We start from the raw sequence: 21,990 nt of genomic DNA on the forward strand, positions 1-21,990 counted from the left end.
CAGTTTAACTCATTGGTGTGTGTTATCTGGCTTCATGGACAGATAGAGCTGGGTGTCATCTGCATAGCAGTGTAAATGTATGCTATGTCTTCTAATGATGCTGCCTAAGGGAAGCATGTATAATGTAAACAGAATTGGTCCTAGCACTGAACCCTGTGGAACTCCATAATTAACCTCAGTGTGTGAAGAGGACTCTCCATTTACATGCACAAACTGGAGTCTATTAGATAGATATGATACAAACCACTGCAGCACAGTACCTGTAATACCTACAGCATGTTCTAATTGCTCTAATAGGATATTATGGTCAACAGTATCGAATGCTACTGTCACGGTCAGCGATGGCCGTGGAGTTGAGGAAAGTAGGGCCCAAACGCTAGACTCTTATAGTGAAGGACAGTGGATTTATTTATGGTGAGTGGACAAAAACAACAACTATGTCCAGCACTGTAGCTCCCGTGGCGATTCCTCTGTGAATCCCATACCGTGCACGTGTCCATAAACAGTGAAAAAGTGACGACTCCAAAACCCAGTTTCCCCTCGTGACGACACTCCTCGCTCCCGACTCCTGGTGACACAAAACACACACAGCTCAGCAGGAAACACACAGTAGCGATGTCGTTCACATAAACACTCATCAACGGAGGTACTTTACAAGTTTAATATAGAATAATCCCGTGCTGACTGGAGCTCGGCCACCTTCTTAAATAGGATGCTCTTGATGAGGCCATCGGCTGCAGCTGGTGAAGGCTAACGAGCAGCACGTGTGGCAGCTTCCAGTGCGGGAACACTTCCGGTTCGCAGTCCCCCTCAGCAACCCAAAACATCCGGGAGCACACAGGGAGAAGGAGGACAAAAAAGGAGAGAATACCACCAAAAACACACATAATAACAATAATCATAGTCCACACTGCTCAAGGACCCTGGGTCCCTCAGACCCAGGTCCCTGACAGCTGCACTGAGGTCTAGCAAGACAAGCACAGAGATGAGTCCACTGTCAGAGGCCATAAAAAGATCATTTGTAACCTTCACTAAAGCTGTTTCTGTGCTGTGATGAGCTCTGAAACCTGACTGAAACTCTTCAAATAAACCATTCCTCTGCAGATGATCAGTTAGCTGTTTGACAACTACTTGTTATAGACAGTGTTGTTGTTAATATATGTTTGGGGGCGTTGACCCCGGAACCTTCAGAGGTTTTTCAGGGTTCTCCCTGCCGGAATGTTATGTGTGGGACAGTTTCCTGTATGTGTGCGACTAGCTGTGGTTGTTTCTAAAAGTGGTCAGTAAACGTCCTAAAACTAGCACTTGAGTTTCCGAGCATTTTTATCCTGAGGTTATAACACCTTTTTGGCGACGAGGATAAAAGCCGAACGCGGACAGTTTTGAGTTTTTGCTACGGATTTTGCAGTCGGACTACCACTTCGCATCTATGGCTACGATCGGATCGCTCACGGAGTTTGCCGAGGGAGACGGCGACTGGATTGAATATGTCGAGAGGCTTGAACACTTTTTCTTGGCAAACGACATTTCGGACGAAGAAAAAAAAAGGTCAGTTCTTCTCAGTGCGTGTGGAGCGAGGACCTACAAGTTGATACGTAACCTGACGACGCCTCGGAAGCCCGGGGACTTCAGTTTCAAAGAACTGGTGACGTTGGTGCAAAATCATCACTGCCCGAAACCCTCCGTGATTGTTCAGCGGTTCAAATTCCACACTCATTCACGCAAGCCGGGAGTTTCGGTGGCTGCGTATGTGACGGAGCTGAGACAGCTATCAGAGCACTGTGAGTTTGGAGGCGTGCTGGATGACATGCTCCGCGACAGGTTGGTGTGTGGTATAAATGATGATGGCATGCAGCGTCGGTTGTTGGGGGAGCCCACACTGGACTTTAAGAAAGCTTTGGAAATTGCTCAGGCAATAGAAACGGCAGCTAATAACACTAAAGACATTCGGAAAGCTAACAACAATATGCACTCAACCGAGGTGCATCATGTATCTCGGAGTGTGAGGGGCAAACTGAGGGAGCTTTTGGAGTGTTACCGGTGTGGGGGGGCACACTTTGCCAAGGACTGTGTTTTCAAAGACAGTACCTGCCATAACTGCAAGAAAAAGGGGCACTTAGCCAAGAAATGCAGGGGCACTAAGGAGAAATCAAAGAAGGAATGGAAGACAAAACACAAACTAAACACTCATCACCTGCAGGGCATGGCGCCTGAGGAGGATGAGTGTGTTTTCAACATGTTTAATCTGGTTGGCTTTAATAAGTGCTGTGCGGAGCCCATCTATGCCACTATCCAGGTAAATGGGAAGGAGCTACGAATGGAGGTGGATACAGGGGCTTCAGCTTCGGTGATCAGCCAAGCCACCTACCACAGCTTGTGGCACTCGGGCGGGGCACCAGCCCTCCAAGCGACTGAGATAAGCCTTAGACAGTACACAGGTGAATGCATTCCCCTGCTTGGTGCTATAGAGGTGCATGCAGCATATCAGGGTCAAGAAGCTGCAGCAACACTGCTGGTGGTGAAAGGGGAGGGGCCTAGTCTGCTGGGTCGTGACCTTCTGCAGAAAATCCGCCTGAACTGGAGGGAAATCAGGTATGTAACGGTAATAGCAGAGTTACTGGGAAAGTATGCAGATGTGTTCAAGAATGAATTGGGCACTCTCCGGGGCACCACTGTGAAGCTGTGTGTGGACCCTTTTGCCCGGCCACGCTTTTTCAAACCACGCACTGTACCATACGCCATGAAGGCCAAGGTGGAAGCAGAGTTGGAGAGACTACAACAGATAGGGGTCATTGAGCCAATAGAGTTCTCGGACTGGGCAGCCCCGATCGTACCAGTGTTGAAAGAGGACGGAGGGGTGCGTATATGCGGTGATTACAAACTGACAGTGAACCAAGCCTCTCAGCTCGACGCCTACCCTCTGCCTCGAGTGGATGACCTTTTTGCCACACTGGCGGGTGGTCGGACATTCACAAAGTTGGATATGAGTCATGCTTACCAGCAGTTGCTGCTGGATGAGGAATCAAAAAAATATGTGACAATAAACACACACAAGGGGCTGTTCAAGTACAACCGCCTGGTGTTTGGCGTTGCATCCAGTCCGGCTATCTTTCAGCGCACTATGGACAATCTTCTGCAAAACATTCCTGGTGTTGCTGTTTACTTGGATGACATTTTAGTTACAGGTAAAACAGAAGAGGAGCATCTGCGTAACCTTGAGCAGGTGTTGAAGAAGCTCTCAGAAGCTGGGTTGCGTTTGAAGCGCAGTAAGTGTGTTTTCCAAGCCCCTAGCGTGACATACCTGGGTCATCGCATTTCTGCACAGGGCCTGTCCCCACTGGAAGAGAAAGTGAGGGCAGTAAAAGAAGCCCCGAGTCCAAAGAATGTAGCTGAACTAAGATCATTCTTGGGCTTAGTGAACTATTATGGGAAGTTTTTGCCTGACCTCTCCAGCATGCTTGCTCCCCTGTACGGGCTGCTGCACAAAGACAGTCAGTGGAGGTGGTCCCAAGCACAGGAGAAGGCCTTCAGACAGGTAAAAGAACTGTTACAATCGGCACCACTCCTGGTGCATTTTGATCCGGAGAAGGAGGTGGTCCTGTCCTGTGATGCCTCCCCGTATGGCATAGGAGCTGTTCTTTCCCATCGTATGGAAGAGGGGGAAGAGAAACCGGTCGGATATGCGTCACGCACGCTCACAGCAGCAGAAAAGGGCTATTCACAGCTTGAGAAGGAAGGCTTAGCAATAGTTTTTGCTGTGAAACGTTTTCATCAGTACCTGTATGGCCGCCCATTTACTGTTGTTACAGACCATAAGCCCCTCCTGAGTCTCTTTAGTGAAACAAAAGGCATCCCACCCATGGCTTCAGCCCGGGTTCAGCGCTGGGCATTAACACTGTCGGCATACCAGTATCGCATTGTTTATAAGGCGGGACCTGAAAATGCGAATGCAGATGCTTTCAGCCGCCTCCCCCTCCCGGAAGTCCCCGACCAGTCGAACTTGCCCCCAGAAACTGTGTTTTTGCTGGACAAGCTGGCGAACTCTCCGGTCTGTGCTAAAAACATCAAAGCATGGACTGAACAGGATCCAGAGTTATCTCGGGTTAAACAGTGGCTGTTGCAGGGATGGCCAGCAACAGTGGAGCAAGATCAGCTCAAACCGTATGCCAAGCGTCAGCAGGAGCTCAGTGTTCAAGATGGCTGCATCCTGTGGGGTTCCCGAGTCATTGTTCCGCCTCCAGGTCGGTCACAGATCATTGAAGTGTTGCATGAGGCTCATCCAGGGATTTCTCGGATGAAAAGTCTGGCAAGGTCATTCGTGTGGTGGCCGGGAATGGACAGTGCCTTGGAAGACAAGGTAAAAGCCTGTTCTCAATGTCAGTCAAACCAAAAAATGCCACCACCTGCCCCACTCCACCCATGGGAGTGGCCTGGCCGTCCATGGTCCAGGCTTCATCTAGATTTTGCCGGCCCCTTTTTGGGCCACATGTTCCTGGTGTTGGTGGATGCGCATTCAAAATGGCTGGATGCCCACATAATGCCGACCATCACAGCCCCAGTCGTCGCAGACACACTCCGGAGAATCTTTGCAACACATGGATTACCAGAGGCAGTGGTCACGGACAATGGGCCCACGTTCACAAGTGGGGTTTTCCAAGAATTTATGGAGAGAAATGGGATCCGACATATCTACACAGCACCCTACCACCCTGCCTCCAATGGCTTAGCGGAGCGCGCCGTGGAGACGCTGAAAGACGGTCTAAAAAAAATGCCAGGTCTTTCCATAGAAAAGAGGCTCTGCCGTTTCCTGTTTCAGTATCGCATCACGCCTCATACAACCACAAGCTTGTCCCCAGCGGAGTTGCTGATGGGGAGGAAGCCCAGATCTCATCTGGACCTTCTTCGCCCAGATGTGGGAGCCAGAGTCGCCCAGTCACAAGGTGGGCAGAAGGTGAGACATGATCTACATGCCAGAGGCTGTGTTTTCAGGCAGGGAGACCGTGTGTATATCAAAAACTTTACGGGTGGCTCACGGTGGCTGCCTGGCGTCATTCACCACAGTTCAGGGCCAGTATCTTTTGTGGTGGAGTTGTTGGATGGCAGACAAGTTCGCAGGCACAAGGATCATGTGAGAGCCCGCACGGATGGAGCTGAGAAGAGGGCTCAGAGTGGTTCGCACGCACATGGTGGAGACAGGGCTGTGGACATTGTGGGGCCTCAGAGTGGTTCACCCGAAGGGGAAGTCGTGTCAGCAGCCCCTGAGATCGGGATTGGTTCTTCAGTATCACCAGAAGGGCTGGTGGAGCAATCTAAGTCACCTGAGCCGAACCCGGTCACAGGAGCTCAGCAGGCTCCTAGCCTAGAGAACCCAGCAGCAGGACTGAGAAGGTCAAAGAGGCAGCACAAGCCCCCTGATAGACTGAATTGTTAAAATAATGTGGTGTTGAATTCTCCCTCTCTTTTTGTACTTATGCATAATTGCTATGTTGTGGGTTTTTGCTTAAGGGGGGGGAAGTGTTATAGACAGTGTTGTTGTTAATGTATGTTTGGGGGCGTTGACCCCGGAACCTTCAGAGGTTTTTCAGGGTTCTCCCTGCCGGAATGTTATGTGTGGGACAGTTTCCTGTATGTGTGCGACTAGCTGTGGTTGTTTCTAAAAGTGGTCAGTAAACGTCCTAAAACTAGCACTTGAGTTTCCGAGCATTTTTATCCTGAGGTTATAACACTACTCTTTCAAGGATGTTTGATATGAAAGGAAGGTTGAAGATTGGCCTATAATTAGCTAAGACTGCTGGGTCTAGAGATGCTTTTTGAGTAAAGGTTTAACTACAGCCAGCTTGAAGGCCTGTGGTACATAGCTGATTATTAGAGATAGGTTGATCATATTTAAGATGGAAGAATTAATTAATGGCAGGACTTCTTTGAGCAGTTTTGTAGGAATGGGGTCTAAAAGACACGTTGATGGTTTGGAGGAAGTAATTATTGAAGTTAACTCAGAAAGATCAATTGGAGAAAAAGAGTCTAACTTAACATCAATGGTACTAAGAGTAGCTGTAGATAATATTACATCTGTGGGATGATTATTGGTAATTTTTTCTCTAATGATTAAAATTTTATTTGTGAAGAAGTTCATGAAGTCATTACTAGTTAACGTTAAAGGGATGGTTGGCTCAACAGAGCTCTGACTGTTTGTCAGCCTGGCTACAGAGCTGAAGAGAAACCTGGGGTTGTTCTTATTTTCTTCAATCAGTGATGAATAGTAAGATGTTCTGGCTTTGCGGAGGGCTTTCATATAAAGCAACAAACTATTTCTCCACCTAAATTTGTGACACGCCATTTCCTCTCCAGCTTACGAGTCATCTACTTTAGGCTACGTGTTTGAGAATTATACCACGGAGTCAGGTACTTCTGATTTGAGACCTTAGTTTTCACAGGAGCTACAGTATCCAGAGTTGTACGTAGTGAGGAGACAAAATTATTAACAAGATGATCGACCTCTGTTGGAGTAGCGTTCAGATAGCTGCTCTGCTCTGTGTTGGTACAGGGCATTGAAGATGATAACAGTGGGTGGATTATATTCTTTAACTTAGTTACAGCGCTTTCAGAAAGACATCTACTGTGATAAAGTCTACTCTCCACCGCTGTGTAATCAATTATTGTAAATGTAAATGTTATCAGGAAATGATCAGACAGCAGAGGGTTTTCAGGAAACACTGTTAAATGTTCAGTTTCTATGTCATATGTTAACACAAGATCTAGAGTGCGATTAAAGTGGTGGGTGGGTTCTTTTACATTTTGACAGAAGCCAATTGAGCCTAATAACAGATTAAATGTCATGTTGAGGCTGTCATTTTTAGCATCTACATGGATGTTAAAATCACCCACAATAATTATTTTATCTGAGCTCAGAACTAAATTAGATATAAAGTCTGAGAAATCAGACAGAAACTCTGTGTAAGGCCCAGGTGGACAATAGATGATAACAAGTAAGACTGGTTTCTGAGTTTTACAGCTGGAAAAGGCTAAGCATCAGGCTTTCAAATGAATTGAAGTCTGTCTTGGTCTTTCGTTTCGGCTGCACCAGCTACAGGGGCCTGGCTATCTACGGGTGAATGAAGGGTGCGAAGCCGAGTCTCCAATTCAGTAATCCTGGCCTCCAGAGCTGCAAATATGGTACATGTGTTACAAGTATCACTACTACAAAAGGAGGCCAAGGAGTAACTAAACATCTGACACAATGAGCAGGAAAGTGCAGGAGGGACAGGTGAAGAGGCCATGCTGCTAGCGAGTCGGCTACAACCTAAGCTAAGCTAGCGAAACAGTAAAGACACGGTGAGTGAATACTTTGGCTATAAATTAGGTAGTGAGTACACAGAAAGTGTGCTTCGGATGAAGCACGTGAAGATTATGCTATGAAAAAAGAATGTATCTAAAACTTTTTAATTAAACTGCTAAGCAGATAAGCTACTCAAAGACACCACTGTGTTTGAGCAGGAACAGTAAGTGATGCTCTACCGCAGAGAGAGCGAACACCAAGTGACCTTCTTGTTGCTCCAAACTTCTCCAAGGCTTTTAAGATTGGGGTTAGAGCACGTCATCTATTAATTAGAAAGTTGGAAGGTTGATCCCTGGCAGCTCGTTTTCATGCCAAATATCCTTAGGCAAGAAACTAACCACAAATTGCTCTCTGATACCTCCAGTGGAGTTGGAATGTTAGATAGAAAGCACTTAAGCATAGAACAAAGTGCTTGTGTGAATGTATGAATGAGGCATATTGTATAAAGCGCTTTGAGTGCTCAGACAGAGGAAAAAAGCGCAATAATAATAACGAGCCTTAGCATAGTCTTTAGTATTTAGGGTAGTAGCTCATTCTTTATGAATAGAGGCACCATTTCCTCAAAAACACTCATTGGTATAGAAATGCTTAATCATAGATTAACCTGTTAGCCCTGTAAAACCACATCCACTTAAAGAGTGCCTGGTCCCAGACCACCAAAAAAAGAGAACAATATAGTACCCAAATAGTAAAAACTATGACTATTAAACATTAAGTCTTTCTCTCTTTTAAGTTCTTGTTAGTACATGAATTAATAAATGATAGACATACTGATTTACTCTGCCTTATTGAAACCTGGTTAGAGCAGGATGATTATGTTAGTTTAAATTAATCGACACTCCTGTGTTTAATCTAATTAGACAGAATTAGACTAAGTTTGTTTTTCTCAAATTGTAAAAGAACCCACCACTCTAGATCTTGTTCTGACATATTTAACAGTATTCCCCAAAAACACATCATCCAACATGCAATCAACATGAACCTACATTAAACTACAAGATTAGCATAGCAGTGAAGAAAATGACACAGCATTGATCAAACATCTGTTAACGACATCAACCAGTAGTCTGTGAGCACAAAGAAAATCTGCGCCTTTTCACCAAATGTTTTGATGGGGGAGCCATTAGCCGCTGCTAGTAGCTGCACACAGCCCTTAGCTAGCCTCTCAGAACCAGCCGAGGGCAGGAAAATGTCTACCCAAGTGTGAGTCTTCTATGAAGAGCAGCCATTCCTGGTCACGTCTGCTACAGACCACTGGCGGGCTCATTTCCCTGGGTCTTAAATCTTCACTTTGGCGCTGAAACGTCGTGCCGTGATCCCAGCCACTGTCACTGAGCCAGAGGCCTCTGGGAGAATTAGTGTGGGTGCCAGCCCACACAGAAGCGGACAGTTGTCGGAGATAACCATGTGTGAAGAGGAACTCCATGTCATCCATCCCCAGTAAGCACAGCATGTTCTCCATGAGCTTGAAAGTGGTACCATCACCTAAGCCTGAGAGAGAGGAGCTTCTTTTCTCTGTGTCGGAGTGGGAGTGGCACCGCAGCAGCAGCGCCTTGAGAGCGGTGTATTTCCTTTGGCCAAGGGGATTCTGGAGGAGGGTCATTGGACAGCGGAGTCCAATGAGGCCAATGAGGCCACCACATGTTTTTCATGTCTTCAGATAAAATTCCACAAAGAGCAAACTGAGCTTCGACATGCACGAACCATGAAGGAGGGTCGTGAAGCCAAAAGTCCTGTACTTTAACTACCAAAGCAAACGCAGGTGCAGACAGAGGTGGGAGTCTGGCAGCCACAGATGCTTCTGGGAAAGGGCCGGTTTCCTCTTCAGGCCTCAGCATGTTTGTCTCAGGGGTCACCAATGTGGAGGTACGTAAGGATGACACAAGACCTCATCACGTTTTACTCCAACTTTAATTTCAGCTTCACACAACTGAACTCACAAGGCAGAAAACACCTCCTACAACCCAAAAACATTACCCCTCCCTCTTCCCTTATTGCTGGATGTGAGTGGAGTCCCCTGGTGGTCCCACACAAAGCAAACAAAAAAAACTCTCAGACGGAAGTTTTTAGGTCCTGTGACTTATGCAAGCACCACTACGTAGTTCTTTCTGCAATGGAGCTTGATCCAACTAAAAAATACAATATTTAACGTCCATGGCCACAAATTAGTTTGTGGCCAACAGTATTTTACAAACTGCAATCAGACTGTGTTGCAGGTATTTTTGCATTTTCATGTAAAAGTGAACAATGGTAAGAACTGGTCCATGAACCTGAATTAAAAATTTTCAATAAGTACCTCTGAGACTGTGCATCATATCCAAATCTATAAAAACCTAAACTTTTGTCAGAAAGTAAAACTACAGGTGTTAACAGATGTATGTGAGATTGTTAGGTTGTTAAAAGTATACTGAAATATACTTTTAACAACCTAACAATCTCTCTCTAAAACCTACAGAGGTGACTGTGTACAAATAAATGACACCAGAACAAAACTGTTTTTATATTGCAGAAATTCTTCAAGAGTTAAGTTGCTGAAAGTGTTTTGTCACAGTGTGAATGAAGTAAGTTGAGGAACTGGATTTTTCTTCTACACGGCTTGGAAGGCCCTGGTTTGAGCTGGTTTGATCATAACAGCAGTGACTGGGTTTGGAGTGAGAGGTAGACATGGAAGTGGGTGCAAAAGATGTTCAGGGATCTTGGGAATCTTCTGATGGCATTCAGGTGGAGACTGTGGGAAAGCCTGGCAGTTCTCGTTAAGGGCAGCCACAGCAGGAACAAAGGCACACTGACATTTAGGTCCCATGTTGTGCACCATGGACTGGGTGGAGGAGGTGCCCGAATGGGAACTGCCAGAGCGAGATGAGGAGAGGGAGTTGGGCTTCACTAGTTTGGCTTTGGGAGCTTCTGCATCCTCCCTGAAATGAGAACATAGCTGCATGATTTACTGGCAGGACGAAACTGAAATTGATCATGAAAGTTTAGCTTTAGTAAAGTAGAAAGTATACTTTTAGTAGAAAAGTACCAGTCAAAAGTTTTAAAACACCCCAATTTTTCCAGTTTTTTATTGAAAATTATGAAGTTTACTGTCACATTGCACTCTGTAATGAAGCATAGTACAAATAAGCAACTGGAGTCAAAAGAAAAAATTCATGGAATCAATTTGTAGACCAAAATGTGTTCTAAACCAGCGGTCCCCAACCTTTTTTGCGCCACAGACCAGTTTATGTCCAACAACATTTTCACTGACCGGACTTTAAGGTGTCATGGATAAATTCACCAAAATAAAACCAGTACCGGTACCAAAAAAAGAAGATTTATTCATGACACACGGGAAAAGACGGAGGAGGAGACGGACGAAGGGAAACCAAGTTAATGATAAAAATGATTAAAAAAAAAAAAAAAGATAAAAATGCCTAAATTTCACACCCAAGCCTCAAATCTCACCGCCCAGTACCGAAAGATTCAAGGGCCAGTACCGCTGTTCTAAACTTTTGACTCACCAGAGTAGCCTCCTTTGGCAGATATAACAGCTGAACACACTCGTGTTATTCTTTCTACAATAGAAATCAAATATTCTCACATATCTGTAGCAGAAGTTCCCATAAATGTGGACCTTGTAGGCTGCTTTGCTTTCACTCTTCTGTCCAGTTCATCTCAAACCAACTTGATGGGGTTTAAGTCTGGAGACTGTGCTGGACACTCCATGTTTTCAAGTTTTGGGTCATCATCTTGCTGTAGGATGAACTCCTGATCAGCTAGGTCCATACCAGAGGCTACTGCATGGAGCTGCAGAGTGCTGTGGTAGCTGTTTTGGTTCAGGGTGCCTCTCACTTTGTACAAGTCACCGACCCTGGATCCAGCAAAAAGCCCCAAACCATCACACTTCCTCCTCCGTGGTTTTTTTTTTTTTTTTTGGATAATTTAATTTAAAATTTTTAAAAATATAAAACAAAAGCTGTCGTGCTAGCAATGTACCAGGTTTATCCCCAAACTCAAAGTGCTTTTGTTGCAAAATCCAGAGTAAATTGCTGACTAGGCCACTCATAATGCCATTATATTAATATTTTAATTTCAGTATCTCTTTATAATCCATAGACGATTTAGAGGTTTGATACATTCTTTCCAGGACAGGAAAGCTATTGATTTCCGACAGACGTTTCTCTCTTTCTCTTTTAAGAGCTGAAGTGTAAGAAATTATCGCACCCCTCAAAACAGTCTTCAGTGCTTCCCATAAAGTACAGGGTGGGCCATTTATATGGATACACCGTAATAACATGGGAATGGTTGTGAGGGGGCAAACTCCTCAAGATGGGTGGTGACCATGGTGGCCATTTAGAAGTCGGCCATCTTGGATACAACTTTTGTTTTTTCAATAGGAAGAGGGCCATGTGACACATCAAACTTATTGGTAATGTCACAAGAAAAACAATGGTGTGCTAGTCACGTGGATGATGTATCTAAGAAGGGGTCAAGATAACAGTTAAGGTCTCCAGCCACTATTATATTAGAATCGTTGTTATTAGTGATGGGATTTCCGGCTCTTTTTAGAGAACCGGCTCTTTCGGCTCCCAACCCGCTCTTCAGGTTGTTTTGTTGCTTTAATTAATTTATTATTAACAAAAATATAAAAGATAAAAAAATATATAAATATATAAATGCACAAAAGGAATTATTCATGTAAAAAAAAAAAACGTGATTTTATTTATATATGTTTATATATAAATATATACGGTGGCCCCAAGAGACAAAGCACGTACAAACTCCAAAACACATTTCTAGCGTTAACTGAACTTCCAAAACAGAGCTACCTGGATCACTTAAATTATACAATTGAAAGCATATGTGTATTGTTTGTGTATTTGTACACAAGCACTCAGATACATTCAAATAATTTAAGAAAAAACGTTCATTTACCTGTTACTACCACACACCAAATCTGGTCGTTGGTACTTCCTGCCTTGTAAATATACTTATATTTATTCATTCCACATAAAATGTAATAAATAAATCATATTATACAAAAACCAACTATTCACATTTCAACTTTTATCTATTTAAATTTTCAGCTTTTACCTTTTAAACAAATTTAAAGTTGAAACAACACAAAACACTGCAAACCACAACACAATTAAATATAAATTAAAATATGAAAACAAAAAAGATGCACATTCTCTGTCATATGGGCCTGCATGAATAAACTTTCTGAATCCTTTATCATCCGTTTCATCCGGGCATTGTGATTCCTTTAAGTGAGGTTCACAATTTGGCCAGCAGCCTCGGTTTGGTTTACTAGGGGATAGATGCATGTCATTTTTGGGAGCAGCGGTGTGGGCGGGTGATAGGCGCTGGGGTATTGTTTTGTTTTGTGGCTTAGATGCGTGTATTCTATTGCACTTACTTAACTAATATAATTATATAACTATGACACATTACCAGATGATCTTACTGAACTATGTGCTTTCTGGAAAAGCTGATCGGCGCCAGTTTGTATGCAAACTGTGGATTGACAGTTAGCATACAGATAAAGAAAACAAAACATTTTTTAAAAAGTCAGAAATTAGGAGCAACACAGTGCAGTCTGTTTGATAGTCCACAGCGTGAGGCACAACACAAACTAAAAGCTCGCTCACCTTATTAGACAAAAAGAGAGAAAAAAGAAGAAAAAAGAAGACATGCAATCACAGCTGATACGCAAGTTACTCCTTCTCTGTAGCACTATAGTTCTAACGCTGGCGAGCCACCTCTGCTTGTTCTGGATCATTGAAAACCTCCGGAATATCCTCATCTTTCTAGTGCACACACAGCTTTGTTGGGTACCATAGCTGGAATTTAATTCCATCTTCTCTCAGGGCTTGCATCACATTCCGGAAGGAACAGTGCTAGCTCATTACTTCGCTGGTGCAGTCTGGGAAGATCAGAACTTTATTCCCCTTGTACTCCATCGGTTGCATCCTGGCGAGGCATAGAATAAGCTCTTTCATCTGAAAGTGATGTATTCGGGCGATGGTGGTATGCGGTTTCTGTCCCACTGCCAGCCTAGGCCATAGGGATCGATGAGCGTGGTCGACCTTAAGTGGATGTGGGAAGTGTTGCTTACCCAATAATTCGGGGATGAGGTTGGAAATAAACTCTTTCAGACTCCCTATCTTCTGAGCACTGTTTTATGCCAACAATTTTTATATTAAGTCTCCGAGTACAGGCCTCCAAATCCAATAGTTTGGGTTGAATCTTTACAAGCTTTGCCAGGTCCTCGCATTTGGCTTCAAGCGTTCCCATTCGCTATTCCCGGGGCGTTGACCGCTAATTTCCTGACCTTCCATGCGGTTCTGTAAGTCAGTCTGTATGGATAGCACCAACTGGAACTTGGCCTCAAAAGCATCAAACTGCTCATCAAGTTTTTCCAGGATTGATTCAGATATTGTCTTACATGTTTCCTGGCATATCTTATTCTACCTTGGTGTTCATCTGAACAATAGACTGGACTGGACTCATAACTCAGACGCCCTCTACAGGAAAGGGCAGAGCAGGCTGTACCTGCTGCGGAGACTCAGGTCGTTTGGAGTGGAGGGCCCACTCCTGAAGACCTTCTATGACTCTGTTGTGGCTTCTGCTATCTTTTATGGCGTGGTCTGCTGGGGCGGCAGCATCTCTGCTGGGGACAGGAAGAGACTGAACAGGCTGATCCGAAGGGCCAGCTCTGTTCTAGGATGCCCTCTGGACCCAGTGGAGGTGGTGAGTGACAGGAGAACGGCGGCTAAGCTGTCATCCCTGATGGACAACATCTCCCACCCCATGCAGCAGACTGTGACAGCACTGAGCAGCTCCTTCAGTGGGAGACTGCGGCACCCACGTTGTGGGACGGAGAGATTTCGCAGGTCTTTCCTCCCCACTGCTGTCAGACTCCATAATAAAGACTTTAACTGATCAAGCACACACATCCATACATATGCAATAATACTAAGTGCAATAATCCTTTCTGTCATCGTTGTATTTTTACTCAGTTGTATATAGCATTTGTATTTGTATTCTATTTTTATCTTATTGTATATTTATTTTATTTTATTCTACTGTATATAGTATATTATTTTATTCTATTCTGTACAGTTGTGTACTGTATTTATTCTTATTGTATTCTAATTTTTGCCTCATAACTTTTGCACTGTCCACTTCCTGCTGTGACAAAACAAATTTCCCACGTGTGGGACTAATAAAGGTTATCTTATCTTATCTTATCTTATCTTATCTTATCTTATCTTATCTTATCTTATCTTATCTTATCTTATCTTATACATTTCACTCTTGTCATCCGGAGTGACAACTTTAGGCTCAGCCAAAGCCCTGCTGGTGCAACTATCATTAGCATCAAGCTCGATGCTCGACCATTTGTCGATGGTCTTATTCTTGCCTAGGTTCGAGGCTTTCTTTGGCGGAGACATTTCAGATATGCTGGGCAATGATTAAGCCAAAGGTACAAATCGATTATTTCAGCTCCTGAATGGTTTTATCGTGGTATCTTGCGTTTTGTGGAAACTGGGGTGTTTCTGAGTGTCTTTGATGGTGAAGGAAACTGTACTCACTGACACCTTGACTTTCTTTGCAGTTTCTTTGTAGGACAGACCTACATTTATAAATGTTATGATGGTCTGTCTCTCTTCCATTGTTAATTCCATTTTTCTCACCATTTCTGTACAACACACTACTTTCTGCAGTACAGTACTGTTCAAGTGATGCTCACGAGGGTACATCAGTGTGCTCCAACACTGCTTTTATGCAGACAGAGGGAGCTGGAAGTAATCCAGAGAAGTTGGAACACCTGTAGGAATTAGTAGCACCAGCTTTCAAGGCTGGATCAACCTCCATTGTTGCAGAACAGATTTAAATTGTTAAAACCATGTTGTGTTCCCTGAAAAAGGCCATTTTTCTGAAATGTACATTATTTTTTAGTGTTGGGTAACCTTACCTTTTTTTAAACCTCTGGCAGTTCAACACTTACCTTTGTACCATTTCAAGCTATTCATTGGATTTGAACGACTTGAATTGCAATAAATAACTGGAAGGATTAGAGTGTTCTAAGTCTTCTGATCAGTAGTGAATACTTTCAACTTTCTTGTTCTGTAACTGGTTAATTAATAGAAAAATTCCACAACAGTCTGAATTATTGCAATTCAAACTAATACAATCACTTTGTGTAAAAAGTGAGAAAAGGTAACTGCTGTTATAACCAATACAGCCATAAATTGAAACTATCATTTTGGGATTCATCTATTTGAAGTTTTTATTTCATGCAGAAACATTGATGGATCAGAAAGGCAGTCCTACAGGTATACAGGTTATACATATATTTCAGTGATTCTGGTAATGAGATGGCTGAAACGATGAAATGAATGATTGTATAACATGCAGCAATTATATTAATATATTGAATAAAACTGTAAAAGTAAAGTTTTTTGTCATGGGTAGTTAACATGTGCAAAGAAATATTCTAGGCATTGTCTACCTGATTTCATTGGGCGTCTCCTCCTCTTCATTTTTTTCCATGTCCTTTTTGCAGAATACCAACCAGATGATGAGTAAGATAAGCAGAATGGCGAAGGACACACCAACCACTACACCTGCTACCACACCAATTCCCTTCACATCTACCAAAAATAACAAAAAATATTGATGTAAGACACACTATTATGCTACAACCACCAATGCATCAAATTCACCATTGCTATTTTTCAGTTGCATGCAAGTTTCAGTAAAATACTTGTCTCCCCGTCTTTATCATTTTCAGAAACCTATATAACACACCCCAGTATTATAAAAGCTAAAGCCAGATAAAAAAAAAACCCAATTTATCCCTTCAGCTATTATATATTATAGCTATAATATAAAATAATTGAACCTTGAAAATCAATACATTTTAAAATTGTTTTAAATAATGCTATTCCAGAAGTTCCAAGTTGTCGACTATAGTATTGTGAGAAAGTCTTGAGTCATCACTTTTTATTTATTGAAAAGTTGGAAATATGTTCAGTGATTTACTGAAGTATGTGCAAATATAAATGCAAATACTTATTCTAAGAGGTGGTTGTGGCTCAGGAGGAAGAGTGCATTGTCTACCAATTGGAAAGTTTGTAGTTTGTTAAAGGCCTGCCACCTCTTTTGTCTTCCACTTGTCCAGTTTCCCTCAAATTATTTTAAAGACACACAGCACACCATATTGAGCTGTAACAGATTTTTGGCTGTCTTTTTAAATCACCTTGTTGTTGATTCAAGGTGTGTTTTGCACCAGGCTGCTAGTAACAAGGTGTCTAAAGATTCCATTTAAAATGGGTTCTTTGATAAATTGTTTGGCTGGCACTGGTTCTGTCACGGTCCCCGTGTCTCTCTGGCTGGCTCACGCTGGCTACAGGTTTTGTTGTTGTTGTTCTTTTTTGTTTTTGTTTTCTTTGTCTCTCCTCCTCCTCTCTGCCTGGGTGGAGCTCGTTACGGGCTCTCGCTCTTGGCCCATGCACCTGTGTGATTGTCTCCACCTGCTGCTGATCTGGCTGATTTCCCCAGCTGCTATTTAAGGCAGTGGCACAGAGCAGCTCACCGCTGGAACGTTGAACCGCCTGAATTCGTGCTCTCGGCATTATCAAAAGAATCCCGTGTGTATTTTGTAAGTATTTGTATACTTGAATGATTCAAGCATAAAACACAAAGGCTTAAAAAATATTAAACAGATATGCTCTCTTCCATTTGCACAATATCTAAAATTAGAAAAATCCAGTCTTAAAATGATGCTAAAAATCCTGTTCATCCAGTTAATCTTCTAGACTGGATTACTTTAGTTCATTATTATCAGGTTGTTCTAAAAACTGACTGAAAAGCCGTCACTTGATCCAAAATGCTGCAGCAGGAGTACTGACAGCGACTAGAAAGAGAGAGCAGATTTCTCCTATATTGTCTGATGAGCTTGGAAAAGAATGAACCTGGACTTTTTAAAGTTTCTTGAAGACACTTCACCTCTCATCTGAAAGCTTCTTCAGTTCTAAAACCAAATGGTGGAAAGTCTCAGATATTTAAACCCTAGTGGGGGTTGTCCATTAAGAAGGTCGTTGAACCACTATTGATGATGTGCCTTGTCACATGAGCCAAGATGTTAAAAAAGCTGTAAGTCATTAACAGCAGAGTTCATCAGCAGAACAAACCTTCCCTCACCCTATATCATGTGACCCATTGAGATCAACTGACGCAAGATGTAAGTAGGGCTTGAGGCACCTTGGGAAAGGGATCTCAAAACTGCATTGTAGGTGGCAAGCAGTTGGTGTGATAAGCCACCTCCTCTGTTGAAAGATGGCTGTTCACAGTGGACATAGAAGGCCTCTTTCACTTCTCTGTCAAACTATCTGTCTTGTCTGTCTAAAATGTGAACACTGACATCCTTGAAAGAGTGATCTTTATCCTTTAGATCGGGGTGTCCAAATCCAGGCCTCGAGGGACGGTGTCCTGCAGGTTTTAGATCTCACCCTGGATCAACACTCCTGAATCAAATGATTAGTTCATTACCAGGCCTCAGGGGAACTTCAAGACATGTTGAGGAGGTCATTTCAATCAGATCTCACAGGTATAGGAATGCTTGGCACTATACAAGGCTTAAAGTACACTAGTAATGTTCCTTAGGAACTCAGTGCACTGGAAGACAATACTGGAGACCAGAGATGGGCAGTAACACATAATCCAATTACTTTTTAATGTAAGGGATTGCTATTGCAAAAAGGTAATTAGATTACTGTTACTTTCCAACGTCCATGGCACCAACAGACACATGTGTAGATCAAGAATAGAAAACATGGGGCGCGGGATAGAGCAGCACCATGCAGCATTTAATGTTGGGAAATACTGACATTACTTTGAGTTTGACTCTTTAAAAAGTGACTAAGTAACTAATTACTTTATTCAAGTAATTTGAACAACACTGCTGGAGACCAACTCCAGGCTACTGCACAAGCCACTGTCAAGCGTGTAATATATGTAGGACAAATATGTCCCACAGATGACAGTGCTGACTCAAAGTCAGAGGGAGGACTGGGAGAGTAGTTTATGTCCTGTGCCAGAACATTTCCCATGTGGCCACTGAGGGTTTTTATTATGTTCAAATCAAAAGAGCTGCATTGCTAGTGGTATGAGGAAAAGAATGGATTGGTACAGCAGATCCGGGAAAGTACTGACAAGCACTTAAGTTGTTCCAGGTTTTCTCACAATATTCATATTCATAATGGATGAAATTCATTTTTTACCTCAAATACCTACACACAATATCTCATGATGTTTCTGCCCATAGTTATTCCCTCATTGTCTTCAGTTGTGTTTTGATCCTTGTCTGCTCCAGTCTGCATGCCAAATGTCCTTGGGCAAGATACTAACCCCATGTTGCTCTCCGAAGTAGGATTTAGATAGAAAGCATTTACATAGAAAGAGCATAGAAAAGCACTGTATAAGAATAAGTCCATTTGCATTACATTAAAGTTTGAGGGAGGCTTTGTCACACCAAAGCCCCAGCCAATCTAAATTTAAACCACTAATGCAAGGTGATAGGGTGAACCAATGCACCACCTTTCCACTCAGAATCAACAAAAAAACACTATCATATATGGAGTCTAGTGTTAATTGATGAATCTGATCAATAATGGGTGTAGAAAGCCCCTTCAAGTGTGAGTTTACAATGCAATGTATTATTTTGAACTATAGAGAAAAGACTGTCTTCCCATCCACTTCAACAAATTTCATCCACATTTTTGCTAAAAGAAAAATGATCAATGATTTTAGGAAAATAACTGAGATTCCACTTAAGAAGCAGTGAACTTAAGGTTGAGAAGCACAGACAGACCACAAATTTTGAGAGATGTTGTGATCTGCAATTTAAAAGAATGTCACGTTCACCTACAGTTTCACTATAGCACTTCAGGCAGTGTGTATGAAAATAATTTGCAGATGAGCTCTACAATGACATGAAGAGGGGATTTTATTCTGCAAATCAAAAGCAGCAATTGTTAACTTATTCAGTGTTCAAAAAAAGTTCTTCACTCACAGTGTATCTTGACTTCCACTGTGCAGCTCTCTTCTCCCACATCATTGCTGGCTGTGCATTTGTAGAGTCCGGCATCGTCCTTGGTCAAATTCCTCAGTGCCACAATCTCTGGGGTTTTGAAATCTGATGTACCAAGAATGACAAGACAGCATCTAAGAGTGCACTACTGTTTTATGGTGTTGTTTGAAAAAGAGTTGATTTCTAGTGAAATAAATGTACCTAAAGATGAGTTAACATAAAGAAATAGCCATGGCCTTTGTACAAATCTTTGCTGTTTTTAAAAAGTAAATACTTTTGACAGATTCTTTATGCAAGCTAAATGTACTTGAAAAAGATAAAAGGAGAACAGAATAACTTAGATTAGTCAGAAGTCTTCATTTATTTAAGAGCTGAAACATGACTATGCAGTAAAACGAGTATGTAATCGGTTCTGTTTGTTTGTCTTTATGTTAGCATGCACAGCATCTAGTGTCCACAGTTTAGCATTTTTCAGATTTGGCATCATGGTAGAATTTTTTTTGAAAATTGAAGGTCAGTAACACCAAATGTGAAAATCATTAAACAGTTTATATTACCTGCAATTTTTTTATAGATCATCTTCAAATTCCAGAACAATACACTTGACCTTGGGGGACGTGAGTACCGAGGTTGGATAAACAAAGGTCAAAGTTGACCAGATCGAGGTATATATATTTTGGGCATGGAGAGAGCTGTACAACACACTTTTTATGTTTTCATTATGATGCCCTACCACATCACAATGATGTGTGTGTTTTGTTCTTTTTTGCTTCGTTTCAAGGTTTAAATTTTTGTTTTAAAAAGCCCTAGGTACATCTGACAGACTTACCTATCAGTGTCAGTGGAGGCAGCTTGTCTACATATTTGCCTTCGTCCAGTACTTTTTCCCATTTGTAATGGATAGGATCAGAGCCATCAGCGGACTTGCAGCTCATCTTAACATCACTGCCTTCCAAGAATTTGCCCTCCATCCAGCACTGTGGCTCAGATGGCTTCACTGTGGACATACAGTCAGACAGACACACAGACATTCTCAAAATGCTGTTGAGTCATGTGGCAGGGTGTGGTTTGTGGCTCAGCTGCAGGGGAGGGGTGGAGCAGAGGGTTCAGGGTGCGGAATCAGCCTCAGGTGTGAGGCTGACTCAAACTTGAGCTCCATCATCTAGTCATGCCTCCTCGATAAAAGATGTGCTGGGACCTGAGGTGGGACCTAGGGCTACAAGCAGGGCAGATGAAAAGTTGTCCAGTTAAAAACAGTGCAAATAAAAACGTGTGCAACTGCAAACGCTGTTGGCGGGTACATCATTTCCACAGTGGTGCCAAAACCCAGCGCCTCCACTGGCAGAACCAAGACCGGCCCAGCCAGTGGAGGCGCTGGCCTGGATGGTGGGTGAGCTGGTGGGTATGCAGTAGGAGCAGGAGGTGGTGTTTAGCCACCAGCTGGAACAACTGCAGGACCAATCTGAGCACTGGATGGGGCTTTTGGGAAGTCTGGTAGCTTGGGCTGGCCCCCGCCAGTGTCCCTCTACTGTATGGGGGAGGGAGACGACCAGACGACCACCCCCCGCCTTCCTGGAGGTCTTGCGGGCCATGGCGGTTGTGTACCATTGGTTGGAGGAGGAGTAAGTGCTGATTCTGCTCCCGCTGCTGTCTGGCAAAGCCCATGCAGTGGCTCTCAGCCTGCCCGCATGTGAGCAGCAGCTTTGCAGATGTCCAACAGGGCCTTGTACCACAGGACTATCGCTGGCGGTTCTGGGAGGGTCGGATGGGGCCGAAGGACTAGCCTTTCCCCTACGCTAGTCAACTCAGCGAGGCTGTGGCTGTAACCCAGGTCCGCTCAAGGGGAGGCTCGCATCATGGAGCAGGAGATCCTGGAACTGTTCATTGCGGGCTGCCCATGGAGACCACAGGATGGATCTGCTGCCATCGCCCAGGCAGCTTGAGCGCCTCGATTTATCTCTGCACAACTGGGGGAGGCGGCAGGGCAGCCCCCTATGCCACCTAGTAGCTGGCCTGGCTCAAATAAACCCATCTAAAAACAAAATTGATCAGTTTTTGGACAACATAACTCCTCCAAAATTATTAGACACTCAAGCAATGGCACTGGATTTGCCACTGACACCAGGTGAACTCCAGGAAGCCCTGATAAGTATGCCCAATAATAAGGCTCCAGGTCCAGACGGCTTTCCTGCAGAATTCTACAAAGAATTCTGGACGATTCTAGCACCATTTTTTTTGCAGAACGTTGTTGGAAATCAAAGAAAAGGGCAGACTTCCATCAAATATGAATTCTGCAAACATTAATCTCCTGCTAAAACCAGGCAAAGACCCTGTATATCCCTCAAGCTATCGTCCAATATCCCTTATACATGTAGACCTTAAAATAATCTGCAAAGCTCTCTCAAAGAGACTAGAGAAAATAACCCCCCTCTTACTTCATCCTGACTAAACTGGTTTCATAAAAGGTAGGCACTCATCAACAAATACAGGTAGATTACTTAATTTGATAGACTACTCATACAGTAAAAACATCGAAACTACAATATTTTCTTTAGATGCAGAGAAAGCATTTGAC

General features: G+C 43.2%; 2 protein-coding genes and 1 long non-coding RNA gene across 5 annotated transcripts in view; 2 read left to right on the forward strand and 1 right to left on the reverse strand.

The window, feature by feature from the left end:
* Positions 1–1,117: 1,117 nt before the first annotated feature.
* Positions 1,118–5,431, forward strand: LOC113030894 (uncharacterized protein K02A2.6-like). Its single transcript, XM_026182686.1, has one exon. It carries the CDS (start codon positions 1,430–1,432, stop codon positions 5,429–5,431), a length of 4,002 nt encoding a protein of 1,333 aa, XP_026038471.1. The 5' UTR covers positions 1,118–1,429.
* Positions 5,432–8,499: 3,068 nt separating this feature from the next.
* The window catches only part of LOC113030199 (CXADR-like membrane protein), a 119,660-nt gene continuing 106,169 nt past the window's right edge, over positions 8,500–21,990 (reverse strand). For all 3 annotated transcript variants that reach the window (XM_026181392.1, XM_026181393.1, XM_026181391.1), the window contains 4 exons: positions 20,245–20,412; positions 19,398–19,520; positions 15,834–15,975; positions 8,500–10,251 (listed from right to left, as the gene is read on the reverse strand). In XM_026181392.1, the coding sequence (XP_026037177.1) occupies positions 9,924–10,251; positions 15,834–15,975; positions 19,398–19,520; positions 20,245–20,412 (761 nt within the window). In that variant the 3' untranslated portion in view covers positions 8,500–9,923. The remainder of the gene's footprint in view (positions 10,252–15,833; positions 15,976–19,397; positions 19,521–20,244; positions 20,413–21,990) is intronic.
* Positions 16,887–20,259, forward strand: LOC113030200 (uncharacterized). Its single transcript, XR_003273561.1, has 3 exons — positions 16,887–16,985; positions 19,990–20,080; positions 20,197–20,259. It is a non-coding gene; the product is annotated as an uncharacterized LOC113030200 (long non-coding RNA).

Source organism: Astatotilapia calliptera, chromosome 10, assembly GCF_900246225.1.
Source record: "Astatotilapia calliptera chromosome 10, fAstCal1.2, whole genome shotgun sequence".
NCBI lineage: Eukaryota > Metazoa > Chordata > Actinopteri > Cichliformes > Cichlidae > Astatotilapia > Astatotilapia calliptera.